At 40.7% G+C, this 18113-nt stretch overlaps 1 protein-coding gene across 1 annotated transcript in view; it reads left to right on the top strand.

Moving 5' to 3' along the window:
• The window catches only part of galnt18b (UDP-N-acetyl-alpha-D-galactosamine:polypeptide N-acetylgalactosaminyltransferase 18b), an 84147-nt gene extending 68173 nt beyond the window's left edge, over positions 1-15974 (top strand). Inside the window, exons 8-11 of the mRNA XM_022212710.2 lie at positions 2703-2840; positions 7114-7209; positions 11286-11450; positions 15288-15974. Coding sequence (XP_022068402.1) covers positions 2703-2840; positions 7114-7209; positions 11286-11450; positions 15288-15434 — 546 coding nt within the window. The 3' untranslated portion in view covers positions 15435-15974. The remainder of the gene's footprint in view (positions 1-2702; positions 2841-7113; positions 7210-11285; positions 11451-15287) is intronic.
• The last annotated feature ends 2139 nt before the right edge of the window (positions 15975-18113 follow it).

Here is an 18113-nt window from a genome sequence, read left to right as displayed (position 1 = left end):
ATTCATTGTGAAGGGCTGGGAATAAAATTTTAAAACATTAATTAAAGAAACTAACTATATTATGGCTGTGGCTTTGTAGCAGAATTATTAATAATGCAGAAAGAAAGAATTAAATAGAATGATTGAAGATGTACATGATTTATTTAAACAGCTATGTGCTTTGTTTTTGAACAGAAATGCAATTCATCTGCTCGTTTGAATCTCTGTGTATGAGGCTTTGTTGTATAACTTAAGATGTTAAGTAAAGACATCGCAACATGTTGTGCTTTTACAGCTGCATTAGTGTTACATTTCAGGGTTTTCACACAAATGCTAATTTTTGTTTGATCTTGAACCAAATTCAGTAAATTGAGATAAATAATGTTGTCTTATGTTAAATGTAGCATCCCTCAAAGGCGAAGTCAAATGTTTGTTCACCGAAGCTCTCCTTTTTTTTCTTGTCCTGCATAATCTGTTTGAATATGTAAATCCACGTTATGAATAGATGAACATCTGCAGGCAATTCATTCAGTCAATAATGAGGCGTTTAACAGAGTCTGTACTCAAGAAGCATGAAATTTAGCCCCAGCTTTAGCCCCATGAATTAACCACACAGCAAAATTGTCAGAGTTAATTTACCTCTGAGAGCGTAGAAATCAACACAGTGTTCATCTTAAGTTCGCACCAGTTTGAGTTCTCGTGGTTCTGAGCACAACGTCAGCAATATTTGCACCCACTTCAGCTTTTTAGGTGTTAAAAAAAGGCATCAGTGGTGGCAAATGAGGTGCGTGGACAAGGAGCAGCAGATGGTGACATGCAGGGGTGGAAGAATTATTCTGTTATTAAGTAAAAGAACCTGAAACATGCTGTAAAATACACTGCATTGAAGCTAAATCTGAGGAGTTAGGAGATAAATAAAGTGTCGGTCCAGCATTACAGTCCAAAGTTCTTTGCCTTCCAGACCAGTGTCTTCTTCTAATACCTTCCTTAAAGGGGAACTTTGGTTTTTTTCAACCTGGGGTCTGTTTCCATATGTAATTTCATACATGTGAGTGATGGAGAAATGAATTTTCGACATAGCTCCAGTATTTAGCCAGGCAGGCAGCTTAGCAGCTCAGGTAGCAGCTCGGCTAGCGAAAAGTATGGGGCAGCTGCCCCCCCCGCGTCAAAGTCCGCCCTAACGTGCTTAAAATACCGGTTTTGGCGTGAGCTCTCGCGCAATTTCGGAACGAAATTTGCTTTCTAGCGTCCTGAGATTTGGATACAAACCACAACAAAGAGCGATCGCCAGGTAATGTGGAGGTTTTCGTTCACTTCTCATCTCTAGTATGTTGTGGGACACTCATTGAGACTATCTGAGCCGGTCAGTGTGGGGCAAAAGCATGTTAGGGCGGACTTTGACGCGGGGGGGGCCAGCTGCCCCATACTTTTCACTAGCCGAGCTGCTAGCTGAGCTGCTAAGCTGCCTGCCTGGCTAAATACTGGAGCTATGTCGAAAATTCATTTCTCCATCACTCACATGTATGAAATTACATATGGAAACAGACCCCAGGTTGAAAAAAAACGAAGTTCCCCTTTAATGTTGTGCTAGGCTTCCCAACCCTTGTAACAGTATCGGGTTTCCGTAACCGTACTCAACCCGCTGCTTCGTTGTGTCTCACCACATGCCCAGCCAAGGCTAGTCTACGTTGCCTAATGATGGTTGACAAGCATGGATGTGGGCCATATAGCAACTTGTTGGTGAGGTGTGATTTCCAGGAGATGTTTTGAACCATCCATAGCATTCTGTTTTTTAAGTCCCATCAATTCTTTTTGAGAGTGTCTTCGATCGTGACCAGGAGTCAGATCCATAGAGTAAGATGGATTCCACTGATGACTTGAATACTCTCATTTTGGTTGTTGTTTTAATTGGAGATACCCATATGGTGGTGAGGAGATGACAACTGCCATCCACCGGGAACTCAGGTGGCAGACAGAGGAATGGCTCGGACCAAATTGCGGGCTGCTCTTTGACAAGGCACAGCACCCGTCTGCCGCCCATGCAGGGTTATGTAAAGATCCACTCGAGAAGCAGGAATGGTGATAGCATTGGTGGGTGAACATCGATAGACAGTCACTGATGCGTGTTTGTTAAGTGGACGAACTGTCAAGAGTCAATGGTTAGGAAGCTCTGCCCCCTTCAGTGAGGAGCTGCTCCTGTGATAGTCTTGGCAATTCATCACAGTATTTCTTCTACTAGAAATTCATGATGAATTCAGATTACAGCTCCACCGTTGAAGCCTGTGCTACTTGTTTCCTACATGGTTATGATAAAGTCATGTAGTGGATTATAAAGTAAATTTGAATGTGAAATGTAGCTGAGGTCGAAGTCTTGAGTAACAATAAAATGTTAACATAAACATGCAAATACAGGAGTGATGGGCCTTTAAAATGCATTTACAGACAGTAGTTAGGAATATGTACTTGTTATTTTCCATCTCTGGTGTTATGGGACTGTGGCTGTTTGAGGCCCTGGACAGTCGATGGTTTTCAAGTCAGAAAAGGAAAAAAATCAAAATCCTTATAGAAGCTATTCAAATACAAAACAAATGGCTGCAGAGTGCTCCTCAATGGCCCATTATCGGATTCACTTCTTCACAAACCACAGTTAATCAATTTTACGCTCTGTGTGTATATGTGTGTGTGTGTGTCTGTGTGTGTGTGTTTGCTTTAAACCCATGCAGGACTCGGGGATTGATATCGGCGATATCTCTGAGAGGAAGGCTCTGAGGAAGAGGCTGCAGTGCAAAACTTTCAGGTGGTACCTGGTCAACATCTACCCTGAGATGAGGATGTACAGCGACACCATCGCATATGGAGTAGTAAGCTGCTGCCTCTTCCTCTCTCTTCATCCCACATTCAATTCAGTGTCTGCAAAAGCCAAAACAGGGCGAAACCGTGCCTGAGCAAATCATTTTAATCCCTTGTGTTGGGATCCGGATGGCTGCAGTCAGGAACACAAACAGTTCACAAAGACGAGGGTTGCTGCAGCAGCTCGGACTCTTTCCTTCACTCGTGGGAAGTTCCTGAAAAACAGCCTTCTGTGCGATTACTGTGGTGGTTTTAGGTACACAAATGCACAAATATATAGATCAAATGAAGCTGATTCTGCTAAAGGGCTTTGCAGCAGGATTTTATTAGTCAAAGAAGCCAGAAAAACTGACAGCCAACAGGGTTTGCTGGCAGTGTTTCTATTTGCCCATTCCTGGTTGTTCTCAAACAGCTTCATTTCCACGGTCCTCCCACCTCGCATCACTGTGATGCTCCCTAATACACAGTGACACAGAGACCGCAGTATTACGGCACTGCTTTCTATGCGGAGTGGATTTTTTTTTTTTTACTCGTACAAACTGACAAAAGCTGGATGGATATGCTGAGGAAACAGATGGGCCTCATTACATTCATTTCTGCGCGTTCGTTGACCTCATTATTCTGTATTTGCGACATGCATTTTACGGGTGAGGCAGTCGTGTGTGGTTTGAGGGTTCATTACATGCGACAGATTGTGATCCCTGTTTAGCACAGCAGTAAAGAAGGAAAACATACAGCTAAATTATGTAAAGACACAGTGAAATAAGAAAAACATTCTACATATTCATTTTGATGCGCTAAATTTTTCAGAACAAAATCTGTTCTGATTGTGTTTTTATTAAAACTCTTATGTTTTTCTTCCTGTATGACATTATTGACATTTTTTATGTTGATTTTGGGGATGTTTACGTTGTCCAATCAAATGTGATTTGGGATGACTAGCTAATCCCGCCGAGCTGATTTAATTTAATTTGCCCCAAGCTGTACCATGTTTTGCATACATAAGAACAACACAACTGAGTAGGAAAAGAAATACAAGAAGCAAATGTTACATCAAACTTTGCCATGCCATGTACTGTATTATCTTAGAAGAACAAGAAAGGAACAAAATGTTTACCATTAGCATCATTAAATTATAATCAAGCCCACCTCGCGTCATCGTCTCACTTGAGAATTTACAGCAATACTTTGGATGTAAATTTTAGTTTTTCAGTGTAGCAAAACCTGACCCACCCATCTCTGCTTCTGAATGGCTGAAGATAACATTCTTAGCTTAATCCTAACCAATCTAAGTGCTCACTTCCTCTTCACCTGCCAATCAGGTTTCCTAGTGAATATAGCCCTATTCGCACGGGATTAGTATTACCTCAGGACCAATAGTGATTTGTAATAATCGTGGAGGATGTCTGTGATCTTAATCCCGTGCGAATGCGCCATGTCTGTAATTCGTATAGTAAAAATTCCACCGCAAATTATCTACCACGTTTTGCCAAACACCGATGTCCTGTGAGAATACTAGTCCTGTGTGAATCTGCATCTCAGTGACTGGAGGGTATTTTAGTTGTTGTTGTTTTTTCTACCTCTTTCTGGTTGAATGCCAGTGGCGGTACTTTCTTTTTAGGTAGTCCAGCCTTTCTTTAATTTTCACCCACTCTCCAAAGTCTTTTATTGATGGGCACCAGAGTTCCCTATGATTGTCCTCCCAGACGGTGTAATTGTTTATCATGTCATCAAATAACCTCTGGTACTGCGGCTCACTCCACACGGCAATTAAATGTAATGTTTCTTTGTGCGACCAGTGCCTGTTTTTTTATTTGTGTGTGTAGCAGCCATTTTGCTCATGGATGTGACAGCAGCGGGTGTTGCCACGTGCGCAGATTTGACATCATATCTGGGCTGTGATGTCAGTAAAATCAAGCAAAATACAGACTTTGCTTATCCCGTGCAAATGCACTGCTAGAAACACAGGCATTGGAGGGTAATTCACAAATTACCAGAGATCCCCAGGCAATACTAATCCCAAGCCACACTGCAAAAACAAAAATCCACTTTCAGAAAGGACTGGCAGCAGAGATAAAACCGTCAGGCCTCTGATTTGACAGTTTGATTCTGCTTCTTGATTGGATTGTCAGTGTCCAATCACATCAGAGTGAAAAGACAAACTCAAAATCTTCACTCATAACTTTGGTAGCAAACATAGTGTGGGAAGTTTAAGCTTAGAATTTTACTTTCAATTATAACTTTTCAACAGATGTTCTTTTTTTTTATTTTTTTGTCTGTTTTTCTTGCAGATTTATTTTACAGGTTTGCAAAGTTTGATTTGCAATTACAAACTTTGGAATTATTTAGGAAACATCACGACACAGTGCCGTTCCTCGAGCCATGCCACGAGCAAGTTGGAAACCAAATTTTCAGACAAAAATTTGCTCTCATCTCCAAGGAATGTGTTTGAGGTCAAATATATTTATTTCTCCTTCATCCCCCTTCTTCCTGAACGAAAAGTGTGAGTGTGGGAGGAGACAAACTGTCCTCTGCAGCTCTGCATCTCACTCCAGCGCTATCTCGCTTTGTATTCGCTAAGCCATGCGCACGTCAATCAAATCTGAAGGATTTGATTCAAATCCCTCTTGTAAATACACTCCACCCACATATTTAATTCAGAAGTACATCACATCACTGAAGCTAAAGGTGCACTAGCTGCTGCTTTACTGTTACTGCGTCCCTACAGGTGTCACTTAGCGATGCATACTTACTATTTTTTCACGGCACTAGTAATGTTTAGACCTGAGCTTTTGCGGGGACCATGCGCTGCCTGTGGATTTACTGATTATCAGATAGAAGTAGACATCTCCGGAGCCAATGGGGAGCTGAAATCATCCCTAGCTGTGTTCTTCTGATCTCACATCTTTGCCTAATTCACTCCTCACACAAACCACAATCCCTGGAGCTCCCTATGGTGCAGTTTGTATCTTGCAATCAGGCAGACCTTTGTCATGACGTGTATGAAAAACGCTCTGGGCCTCAAAGCCTGAGTCATGTTCGTGAAGCATGACGCGTCTGATTTGCATTTTTATAAAGCAGAAATGAGTTAAAGAGGGTTCAGAGTTTGTTTCACATTCTTGTTTCATCCGACTCAGGTTGGGCTTCTTCTGTATTTTCTGTAGTTTTGCTTTAATCTATGTTTTCTATTAATGTGAATTCCAGTGAAGGTGTCTGGCTGTTGCTGGTATTAGATGGTTACTGTGTGACTTAAATATGTACAAACTTACAGTCGTGTGGATACATTTACAAAAAAAACAGTACTTAAAGTTTGAATTACAATTTTGTCCGCTTGTAGAAGAATTTATACACTGTAGAAGTGACGAGTGAACCTCTTTGCAGGTGTGTGTTTTTTTTCATCTGGACTCCACACATGCTCAGGAATTATCTTAACCATTAGTCACAGTCCATTAAATTTAAAACAGGGGCCACTACCAATCAGTACCTGAGGCTTAATTCCCAACAGTAAATATTTTCTTTTGTCTTCCCTCCATCAAATGCAGATTCTCTATTCAATTTGCAGCCTACAAATCTGTCGTGATTATCAAATCAACACTATCACATTTTTTTTTTTAAAATGCTTTTTACTCCATTTAATAAAACAATTGCAAAGCGTAGTATTTCCACCGTCGTTTCTGAATGTTTTTCAGCAAATGGCAGTGAGAAGTAAACATGGGTTCACCTTGTAGCTTTGGGGCACAGTGTCCCCAGATACTTCATTGATTTTTTTCACTGATTTAGGGTTCAAACTAACAGGCTACTGGAGTTTCTCTGGAAAAAGAAAAACAACTCCTGTTGCAGTAAGCACTATACAATGGGAGCAGGATCAATAGATAGTGCGATAAAAAGACATATAATTTACCAGAAAAAGAGGATGGTGTGTTCAGTTACTCCAAATCTTAACATTATGGCGTCCTTGTTCTCAAAAACTCCTATTGTGAGAGCAAAGGTAATCCAGCAGAAACCTTTGAAAGAGTTCCTCCTTTTGTTTCCTTTTTGCAACTTCATCAATACATTCTGTCAGGTGAAGAAAGCACAGTGTGGCTTTTTATTCTAATGGGCTGGAATTGAAGCTGGTCTGCACTTCTGTGTGTCGAATTAGATGCAATGCTTCACAGACGCATGCATTTTCATGTGGTATTAAAAGTTAATGTGACCAACCTGACCCACTTTACACTTAGAACTAATATGTGGCTTTCCTGGTGCATATAAACACTGCTTATCTGTGTGTGTTTTCTTTGTTAGTTGAAAAACTCCCTGAAGAATGATCTGTGTCTGGACCAGGGGCCGGATAACGACAACGTCCCCATCCTGTATCTCTGCCATGGGATGACACCGCAGGTTAGAGTCACCGCTCTGTCTCTCTGCACCACTGCAGGAGGAAGCATATCACCAGATTTAATATATCATCTCTGTATTGTGTTTCCATCTTGCATTTTTCTTCCTCAATAAAACATCCCTTTCCTCTGCTTTTCAGTAGCGTTGCCTCGTAAAACACAACCACACTGTCTATTTTGCCCTTTACAATGACAGCCCTTGATATTTTTTAATGCATATTAAACTTATCTCTATTTTTCATACAGCTCCATTTAGGGCTGACACATTCTAACGGATTCCAGCTTCGAAATAAAACCCCACATTATCAACAAAACACAGTGTAACATCCTGATTAAGTTGTGTCGTGCTTGAACCTTTGTCTCTCGCTTTCCTTAATTTAATGTCAAGAGGTTTGCTTTCTGGTAAAAGAGCAAATCTGTTACAAATCCAGACTCTCACCCTTGTCTTCAAATGTTAGCACAGCTTGATTATCATTTAATTTCTGCAGCCTCTTCCAGCTCATATCGATCCCTCCAACCCATTACGTCTGAGCAGATTGTTTTCAGAGATTGTTTAACCTTGCGGTGGCAGTTGTAAACTTGTCGTAGAGAGCGCAGCTTGAGCTCACATTATCCCTCTCAATTGAAATGAGTCCACTGTTTCACACTCGTTATGCCTGTGTTAATATTTACACCGTCGTACGCATTAAACCTGATTCAGTCTTTAGGCCTGAATTCTGTGTAATCTTGTCAAATCTTATCCACACTTTTTCCATCGTCTGCACCTTCGAAGATCTAGATGATGTTAAAATTTGCTAATTATAAATCTATTATGTGCTACGAATCCCCACGTATCAAACAAAGAGTTGGAGTAGCACCAGCATTTCTACTAAGATTAGGGATCTCCTTTGCATGACACATCTAGTCTGCTCTATTTTTATGTTTCAGTGTTACATCATTGAGTGGAATTAGTCCTTGGATTGCCTCTGTAATGCTACAGAGGCAAACGTTTGCTGTAGTCAGTCAAAACGTGTCATTGTCAGCATCCGCTACTCCTCACTGATGTTGCTTTGGGAGAGTCAGACCTTGTGGTAAATGCAGTACATCAAGGTGCTAAAAGAAACCTGCAAAGGCACACATGAAAGGAAGAGTTTCACAAAGCTTACAATGCAACACGTGACTGACTTTACAAGATTGTGTTGTCAGCAAACACACAGTACAGCACTTCAGCTCAAGCAGGAATAGGGAAAAAAAAAACATACCGACTTAAGCACAGCAACAATAGAAACCGCTGCCACATGCAGCCTGGCAACATTTGTGGCTCCAAACGTGAACAACACAAACAAAAAAATCACACTCATCAGACTGTTTAACATCAGGTGGGAGTGAGGGAGGCAGTGTGAATATCATCACCCTAACAAGATGAGAGTAAAGACAGAAGTAGTTATACAGGAACAAGCAGAATAAGAAAACATGGCCCTGATTTTTTTCTTTCTGTTCAATGAAACTAAATATTTTGGTGTGCTTTGACAGAGAATGTGGGGACAATCTTTAGCCCGGTTCTGCTAACAGAGTTTCTGCATAATTGTCTGCTCCCAGCCCAATTTGACTCTGATATGAATCTCACTTCCCACATTCTTTTTGCAGCTCTTTATCATTTGGATTCTGCAAAGTAATTAACGTGTTCTCCTATGAGTTTTGCTTTTGTTCATTTGTTTGCTTTAAGCTGCCAGCGGCGAAAGAAGTGCTCACATCCTATTATACCATTAAGCAATGTAAAAATACTGTTTTTTAAAGGACTATAATCAAAAGTAAAAATACTCATTCTGCAGAAGAAGAGGCTCTGAGACCTTATTAGATAGCTGATAGTGATGCATGGATATGCAAGTGGCACTTTACTGCTGTAGCTGGTGGAGGTGGAGGCGTGGAGCTAATTTTAACTGTTTTCTGCAGTACATACTTTGGCCCTGTTCACAGCTGGTATTGACGTATGCCTTGGGTGATCCTCTATGTGCAGGTGTTAACAAAGCCACATATGGTCATATTCTTCTTCTACAGTTCTCATCAAAATGTGTCCTGAGCCACAATGAAAGGGTTGTCTACTCAGCTGAGGTCCTTTGTATGAGGGGAAGTATGCATTTACTCGACTGCCAACAAAGTCATTCAACTGCGGCAAAGACAACAGGGAATCTGGCCCCTTATCGTCTATCTACGTTTCCTCATTCCATTTGTGCTTTCGCCTCTTTAAGTGCACTTTCAAACCAACTAGCCTCAAGTGGAAGGTGTTTTAGGAAGTCCTGAAACACCAAGTCTTCATCGATGCAAGTTTGCTAACTGCTCTCGCATGTGCAGCTCCTGTGTGTGGGCCTTTCAGAAGGATGGCCTCAGTAATAGATAATATGAAATGCATTTAGTAAAAATAGATTTTAAAGGTATTTGCAGTGGTATGTGTTTGAAGACTGAATCTATGGAAGGCTGTAAGTGTTCAGAAATACCCCTTCTTGTGACACCAAAATGGCTCCCCCCCATTGGGTCATGGATACGGGGCCTTTAGGGATGTCCTTTGATGCCTGGCAAAGGGATGTTGGCAGAGGCTCTTTTGGGTGTTGTGGATTGTGAGGTGGGGCTGCTGTGGATTAGGGTTGTTCTGACTACTGTCCCGAGGATGTTTGGTCTGATTAGGATGTGATGAGTTTGGAGGATGGGAAATGGCTTTGGGCTTTTTATCGTGTTCCATTTCTGGTGAGGCTGTTGGCGTGTGGCAGCGGTGTTGCTGTAGGGGGAAGTGCTGAGTCGTGCATGTTTTGGTGGGTGGTACATGTCAAACATCCACATAAATGTCAGGACTCAAGGTTTCCCAGCTGGGCGTTGCATTTTAATAAGATGATTGATATTATTCACTTGACCTGTCAGTGGTCATAATGTTGTGACTGATCGGTATATTTGATCTAACATGCCAAATAGTTTGAATTTTCCTCTAAAGCATGTTGGATCTCTGCTTTTGTTGAGTTTTTGTTGTTTAAGAAGAAGGAAGGTAAGAATGAAGACGTTTGTTTTCGAAAATATTTTATCGTTTCTTTTCTTGGTACTTGCCTTTACATATTCAAAATAAATATCTCAATCAATCAATCAATCAATCAATCAGTTGTTTGTTGTAAACACCTGAACTCAACTGAAGCAGAATAGCCCATGGTCTTAATGCACTGATCCAATGGAAGTATAAAAAATAATAACAAATAACAAAACAGATGAGGGGTATTAACAGAAGTGTTTATACCCTACCCTTTAATTAAGAGCCCCTCCATAGGCATCAGTGTGACTCCACAGTCATCAGTGTGACTCCACTGTGGAGTTGGAGGATGTAGATTGGGCCAAAATGATGATTTCTTCTTTTAACTTCCAACAGACTTAGCACTGGAAGTGCGTTGCTGCTCCCCATCAATTGAAAACAACGTATATATTTTGAAATTTTCTTTGGAAGAGTTACTAAATAAAGTATGCGACAAGTAAAACCTGTAAAAAATAGAAACAAAACCCCCAAATGCATTGTTTTATAGAATCAATCAATCTAGTTTGCTTAATTACTTCCGCCTCTGTAACACGCTCAAATGAGTAATTTCATATCATCAGCACTCAGTATATAGAACATCATTGTTTTTCATGACTTTTCGTTTATCACAAACTGAAGGCAGCTTCAGTCTTCCAAATGATTTGCAGCTTTTTGTCAGCTTAATATGAGCAAACAGTTGCCCTTGAAAAAAGGCAGTAGGGAAAGTTTTCCATCAGAGGGAGCACAATTAGTCGGGTTTTCTCCCCATTCCTGAATTAATAATGAGCTTCTTTTGTTTGCCTTGCCTGCTTTTTTCCTGCTCTCTATTCAGTGAGGAAAGCAGTATAAATATGCATATTTTGTGTATGTAAATCAACTTCATAGATGTCTCTTTTATATTCAAAGACACCCCAAGAGCAAGCCTCATTTGCTGCATAATTTAGGACCTGTATGATCATGTATGGTTCTGGAAGGGCCATTATCTAAATGTCACCTGCAGCACTCGAACAGAACGTACAGTGAAGCAGCGCATACTTTGTTCTTTCTTTCAGAACGTGTATTACACCAACACGCAGCAGCTCCACATCGGGCTCCTCAGTCCCACCGTCGATGACGACGACAACAAGTGCCTGGTGGATGTGAACAGCAGGCCGCGCCTCATTGAGTGCAGCTACGCCGCAGCCAAACGCATGAAGCTTCACTGGCTCTTCACTCAGGTGACAAAACATGACACACGACCCACATTACAGAATAATCTGGAAAAACAAAACAAGCTTCCGTTTTCTGTTCTCATTAAGGTAATTTGCTGAAAGTGACAGCAACTGTGGAGGTAGCTTTTAATCATGCAGGTGGGTTAATTCACTCTTAGGCCAGAGTTCTCTACAATTCTGCAACTCATTTGGACGTGAGGAGTCAGTGAAACTTAATGACTGTCTCTCTTCATTAGCGGCTCTGTGGTTGCTAACTGTATTTCAACAGAACCAGCAGTCAGCTCTCAACATGCCTCAAAACAGCAGACGAATTGGATTTACTGTATGCTTTGATTCAGCACAAAAGACTTAAAATTGTTGTCTGCCGTGCTGTCAGTACAGCATTAATCATACATTTTTATTCCTCTTTTAGTCAAACATGTATATAATGCCAAAAGGTGCTTTTATGAGGCACATGTTATGACAAGAGCAGTATTCTTTTGACCACTACATACATACGTCTGTGCGGTTTTACAGTGTAATGGGCACAAAGTGTCAAAAATTAAACTCGTTCAAATTCACAAGTTACATGTTTTCCCACTGATCTTTCAGTGGTTAGGTTTGTATAATTTAATAAGTGGGATGGGGACATATCAGCGAGGCAGAAGCATATCACGTCTCTGAAATGTGGCATCAATAATTAACACAGTTTTGACTGCACATGTGCAAAGTGTCAAGCTCAAGCAAAAATAAATCCCCTCGTTGCAGCCAAAGCAACTTTGGGGAACATAACACTCTTCAAACAGGAGAGGGAAAGTTGGTTTTATGTTAATTCCAAAAATGCACTATTTTGCACAAAACCTTCTCAGCTAACATGCTTTCATTTCTTTCCCGATGAAATGTGCAAAATTGCTTAACCTCCTGTACCTACTGTAAAAGCCTCTCAGTAGCCACACAGATTTTTCTAAGGCTTGATTTGAGAAATAAATGAAATGTGTGCTTGGATGTAAAGATTAGTCATGTGCTGGTAGGTTAGAAAGCAGACACATGTTCAGTGGGTGGGACTGCAGAGTTCGCTTTGTTTGTGTGATTTGTGGCTATGTGTGGGTGTGACTTTATTTATTTTATTTCCAGCAAATACCTCTTATTCTGTATATAGCATAGTGAATTCCATGAAAACGCTAAAGCACACCATACCATTCGATATCAAATAACCATCTTCCCCCATGCTCTGTGCTCACATGTGCATTCATTAGCGAAATCCTTGATGTTCCAACAGTTCATATTGGTAGATAAGTTGGATGATCAAAACCATGAGTCACTCCTTTTATCAGCTTATTTTACAGAGTTTCAGGGACTTTGGATTGTACTTTGGCCTTGTTCCAGACCTGTGAAGCACCACCCACGTCTTCAGTTTGTTCAGATAGGTCTGGAGTTGGGCTCTGGTTAGAGAAACAGCCAATCAGAGCTTCATAATGCAGGATCAGGAACAGGGATGTTAAATTCTTTTTGCAACTTTGTATGGAGATAATTATGCATTAAGTTTTTGAACTAAAACTTGACTCCGTTTCTTTTAGTCAGTATTTGTACATTCTGGCAAGTTGGCACAATCATCAGTGACAAAGAGGCTACTAGCAGTTTCTGCTTGCAGAAAACTATTACCGGATCACTTTTATACTGAAATATGTAGAGGCTATAATATTTTCTCTAGGGTTTCAAAGCAGATTTATGAGGTGTTTATGTCCAGTAGCTATAATGATGTCCTTAAAAAGTGTGAATAACAGTGAGCACACATCCAACAACCAAAACATTAACGCCACTAACAACTGAATAGCATTGATCATTTTGTTACAATCTAATGTTCTGCTGGGAAACTTCGGGGCCCGGCAGTCATTTAGATATTACTTTGATATGTAACGCGATAAAAAGCCCAAAGCCATTTCCCATCCTCCAAACTCATCACATCCTAATCAGATCAAACATCTTTCGGCCAATTGCCAGAACAAGCCTAATCCTCAGCAGTCCCACCTCATAGTCCACAACACCCTAAAGAGCCTCTGCCATCATCCCTTTGCCAGGCATCAAGGGACATCCCTAAAGACCCTGTATCCATGGCCCAACGGATGGAAGCCATTGTGGTGTCACAAGGAGGCCCTACACAGTATTAGGCAGGTGGTGTTAATGTTTTGGCTTCCACAGTTCTGTCACAGCTTTAGCTTCTACTCATGTTGGTAGATGAGTCAAATTAGCGGGGCAAACTACAAAGTTCCCTCTCGTCCACCTCACCTCACAGTGTAGTTTTTCCTGACATCTCTGCCTCCAAACTCCTCCATTAAATCTCCTGTTTCCCCCTGAGATATACGGTACGGTATAAAAGTGTCTGCTCTAAATGAAGCAGTCGTTGGTGCAGTTTTTGGAATTTTGCGCTCTACACCAGCCTGTAACTTATGAAGTATTTGAAGTCTAAGACAATTAGATGTAGTCCTTTCTTTAGTAGTTTAGCATGCGGTAAATATGCCACTCTGGGTCGCGCTATTAAAGCTGGCTAAGCTAAAAACAAGAACAATTTAATTCAGTCTTAAAGGTTGACAGTAAGTGGGTACATTGGGGGTCTGTACAAGTCAAAACCAAAGACGCATCATCCACCAGTATGAGTCATCTCTGAGTAGGACTGAAAAAAGAGAAGTAACACACATTCTTTTCTATGTTCTTGTTTTGCAGTAATGATTTTAAGGCAGATTGTTAAACTTTTAAACCACATCCCAACAAGCAGTTGTCCAATTTACTAGTTGTCTGTGAAGCTTCTGCATCTTGTGGCCCACTTTAGCAGTTGGAATTGATCAGTTGTGAATTTGATGTGGTTTATATGGCTGATATCCTTTAGTTTAATGCCTTGATTGCACCACATATCGCACCATGGGCTGGCTCAGGCTGTCACTAAATAATGGTCCATAAATGCCCACTTCCAGCCGTTACTGCCAATCTGTTAACTATAAAAATGTCTTTTAGACCTTGCAGACAGGCCAAACTCTTCTGGAAATATAGAAAGAATAATTCAGCACACAGCCTGTACAACCTGTCCAATCCTCGGGTCTTTTTCCTCCCACATCCCTCCTGCATTCCTCTCATAGCAGTGAAAAGAGCTCTCCTCACTGCTCTCTCCACACTGTATTGACTGCCTCTTCTTCAGTCACTTGCCCTTTGTCAGCCCTGACACTGTAATGAGAAAATCCTGCCTCATTTCATGAGGACATGCTGTAATATTTTCACTGAGCTGATGTGCTCATTCTGCTCACACTCTGGCAACAGCTGCCATATTAAAGTTTATAAATTGTTGGACCTTATTTCGTTTTGCACTAAAGATTTTACTCGTCCTCAGGCCTTCACATCGCTCATCTCCCCATAAATCAAAGACTTCTGGTCTATTAAATAATAGATTTTAAACAACATTGTAATGGCTCCTACACTTAATATGAGGTGTTCGTGTCCTTCAAGCCTTTGTTTCAATTTCTTTCTCTCTCTGATCTGTGTTGCTCTGTTTGCGTCTGATTTTCCTCCTTTGATTTATTCTTTTCATCAGGTGTGTTTTCTCAAAATGTTGGCCCCTACTAGGAAGACAGCTAATGACTGCACTTGCAATTGCATTGTTGTTTTTGCCTTTAAACCATATTGATGCAATCTGGTGGGCCCCAATGCGGATGGTAGTGTGAATCAGCCAAAACACCCAGCTTAGGGCACTTCAGCAGCTCACATCCATATCCATTCACAGCAGTGTGGGTTTAAAGGAGAGAAGTTATATTGCGCACACAAATTATTCTTCTGGAGCCCGGCACAATTTTAACCAGCCTGCTTTTATCTTTTCAGGGAGGATCCATTCAAAACAGGAAATCAAAGAGATGCCTAGAGCTTGCAGTGAGCAGCGACAATGAGTTTGGCTACCAACTGGCTCTGCAGAAATGCACTGGACAGAAATGGTTCATCACAAATGTGCTGTTTAGCAGCTCCCTATGATCGACTGCTGAAGGATACACTGGAGTGAATAGCACCTGGACTGGACGTTGTTTCTTTTGTGTGCACATGTGTACGCGTGTGAAAGAATAAGAGGCAGGCGAACGATGCACGGTTGAACAAGTTCATTTTGAGCGCCACGATGTCCTCTGATGAGCAGTTGACATCACATCGTAAATGTTAAACATTTTATTTTGCCTACAGGATCAGCCATAGCTGGCGCATATTTTGCAGATTTGACAAGGTAGTATATTTAGTATATTTTGTGGTAAATACAGTACAGTCAGATTTTTGTTGACTTAAAAGATGTGATGGGTCCAATATGTTTTTGTACTTTGTTCATATTTGCTACTGTGTAGCAAGCTTTCTGAATCTGTCCCTGCTGTAATTATTATTATTTTAGTGTCTCAGGTTTGTAGGTTTATTATGCGATTCAGCTGTACAATTGTGGGAAATGTTGGAATAAATCAGAAAATGATATTTTCTAAATGTAAATATTTTGAATATTTGTAATATATAACAGTAAAATAACAACGATGTAAACTATTGAGTACAAGTGTCATTTTTATTTGTTGCCAAAAGTACAATTACAGAGGGGCTACAAGAGGTGACCCAGTGACAGAAATAGAAAGGACTGGAATCTGCTGTGAATCCCAAATAGATGTTTTTTGTTGTTGCTGTTGTACTGAAAATGTTTTGATCTCTACAGTCGCCCTCACAGCTCAGTAGACTGCAGCTAGAGGAAAACATACACAAACCCACAAAACACAATCAAATGACTTGTTTACCAATTTGAAAATACATATGTAGCATAGAAATTGTACTAATACAAGAAAACCAAACAAATAGTTTGACATAACTGAACAAGAAAGCACTCAGAGAGCACAGTACTCTGCCAAGGCTGTTCTTTCCCCCATAAGGCATTGTCAGAAATGCAGCATATTTTTTATAGAAATGCAGCATTTTATTATTATTATAATTATTGATGGTCAGACATCACGGCACTATAGAATGTGTCCATTTAATATAGATGTACCGACAAACAAAATGACCTTGTGCTGAGCACAGGCGTGTGTTATGTACGGATACGGGATCGTGTGACCTACATATGTCTAAATTACTCTTTTAAATGTGTGTTGATCAGTTCATCGCTTTTTGCGAGGCTTTGTTTTGCTAGGGTTAAAATAAGCGTTCTCTCCATGCTTTTATTTTGAAGTGTTTTTCTATTGTTACTGCCTATTATTTTTGGCAACAATCCAGCGGCACAGGAAGTGTTATCTAAGAGGCGGTTTCTTGACATGAGGAAGATGCTGCCGAACAGTACTAAAATTCACAAGGATAGAAGGGAAACGGTTACACTCAGAAACACAGGCACAATTCAATCGATTGTTTCTTGTAACATTTCCGACGGATAAGTCCCGATATGTCAGTAGTGGGATCGTGATTGTGATCGTCAGCAGGCAGCTGATGTAGCGTTCACATGTTGTCATAGTTACAGTGCTGTGCCGGAAGCTATCTCGCAATGGCAAATCTTTAACAAAATCATGGATCCAAACTAAAAGCCGTATCACTGCCAAAATCTAATCACTTGGTCCTTGTGTCATTTCTGACTGTCTGTGAAAATTTCATCCAAATCCGTTGGTCCGTTTTTGAGTAACGTTGCTAACAGAGTCATGTCGTCACTTTTTCATCCAGACACCATCCGCACAACAACTTTCACTTATAGACGCAAACACAATGCAACAGTCCTTTTCTCGGTAGTTTGTAGCTTTTGTCGAACTCATAGAGCCATTCGCAGTTTCACTGTACCGGCCGTGTGTACTTAGACTTGCATGCTTAATCTTTGAGACAAGGAAGGACTTACATATGTTGATCCTCAGGCGTTCTTTGTCAGAAGATGTTTTCAGGGGACAACATAAATTGATGAGCATGCAATGTAACTGATTGTTACTCATGATTTAGCATGAAATAGAAATACATTACCTTGTATATACTAATACATCATGCAAGCAGAATGGTGAAAACTGGAGTTAATTATTGGGACTGTTTGTTTCTTTACCACCAAGTGTCTAGCACAGGGCAAAAATAAAGAAAGTGCAGCAAAAGATCTTTGAGCATTTTACACAAGGAACCAGAGAGAAGCTCATAATCCCCCTGTTCTGCACATGTGCTGTAAAATTAGTGAAAATATCTTCTTCAGTTTGTTTTTAGATTTGTTTTCTGTCAATCCGCATATGTTTTTTTTCATGCAATGTGTTGAGCTGTTGAGCCATTAACAGCAACCTTTTATTCAACAATGTTCCCTCGCACAGACTAATGTACTTGCACACATGTAGCATTTTAAAGCGAGGAGTCATTGGAAGTGATGTTGTCGGTTTGTAATGACAAGCACAGGGGCAGAAGCTGAGAAACGGGGCAGCTTTCAGCTCTCACTGTTACGTGCACCTGGGGAGGAGACAAGTGGCACAGCCTGTTTTCAACATGCCAGTCCTCATTACCATCCACATCCAAGCAGAGCACTGCAAACCATGCCATTAAATATACATGGAAACCCACTTTCATCAAAAGGACCTCCCGACTAGCTCATCTTAATATATTGTAAGCAATAAGAGCGCCTGTGCACGCTCACATTTTAGAAATTAAAGAGAATCAGAACAGTACTCCCATGCACTTTATTTACAT

This window comes from Acanthochromis polyacanthus, chromosome 2 (genome assembly GCF_021347895.1).
Source record: "Acanthochromis polyacanthus isolate Apoly-LR-REF ecotype Palm Island chromosome 2, KAUST_Apoly_ChrSc, whole genome shotgun sequence".
In the NCBI taxonomy this organism is placed as follows: Eukaryota; Metazoa; Chordata; class Actinopteri; family Pomacentridae; genus Acanthochromis; species Acanthochromis polyacanthus.
Note: the sequence above shows the minus strand (reverse complement) of the source record. Positions and strands in the feature narration are given on the sequence as shown.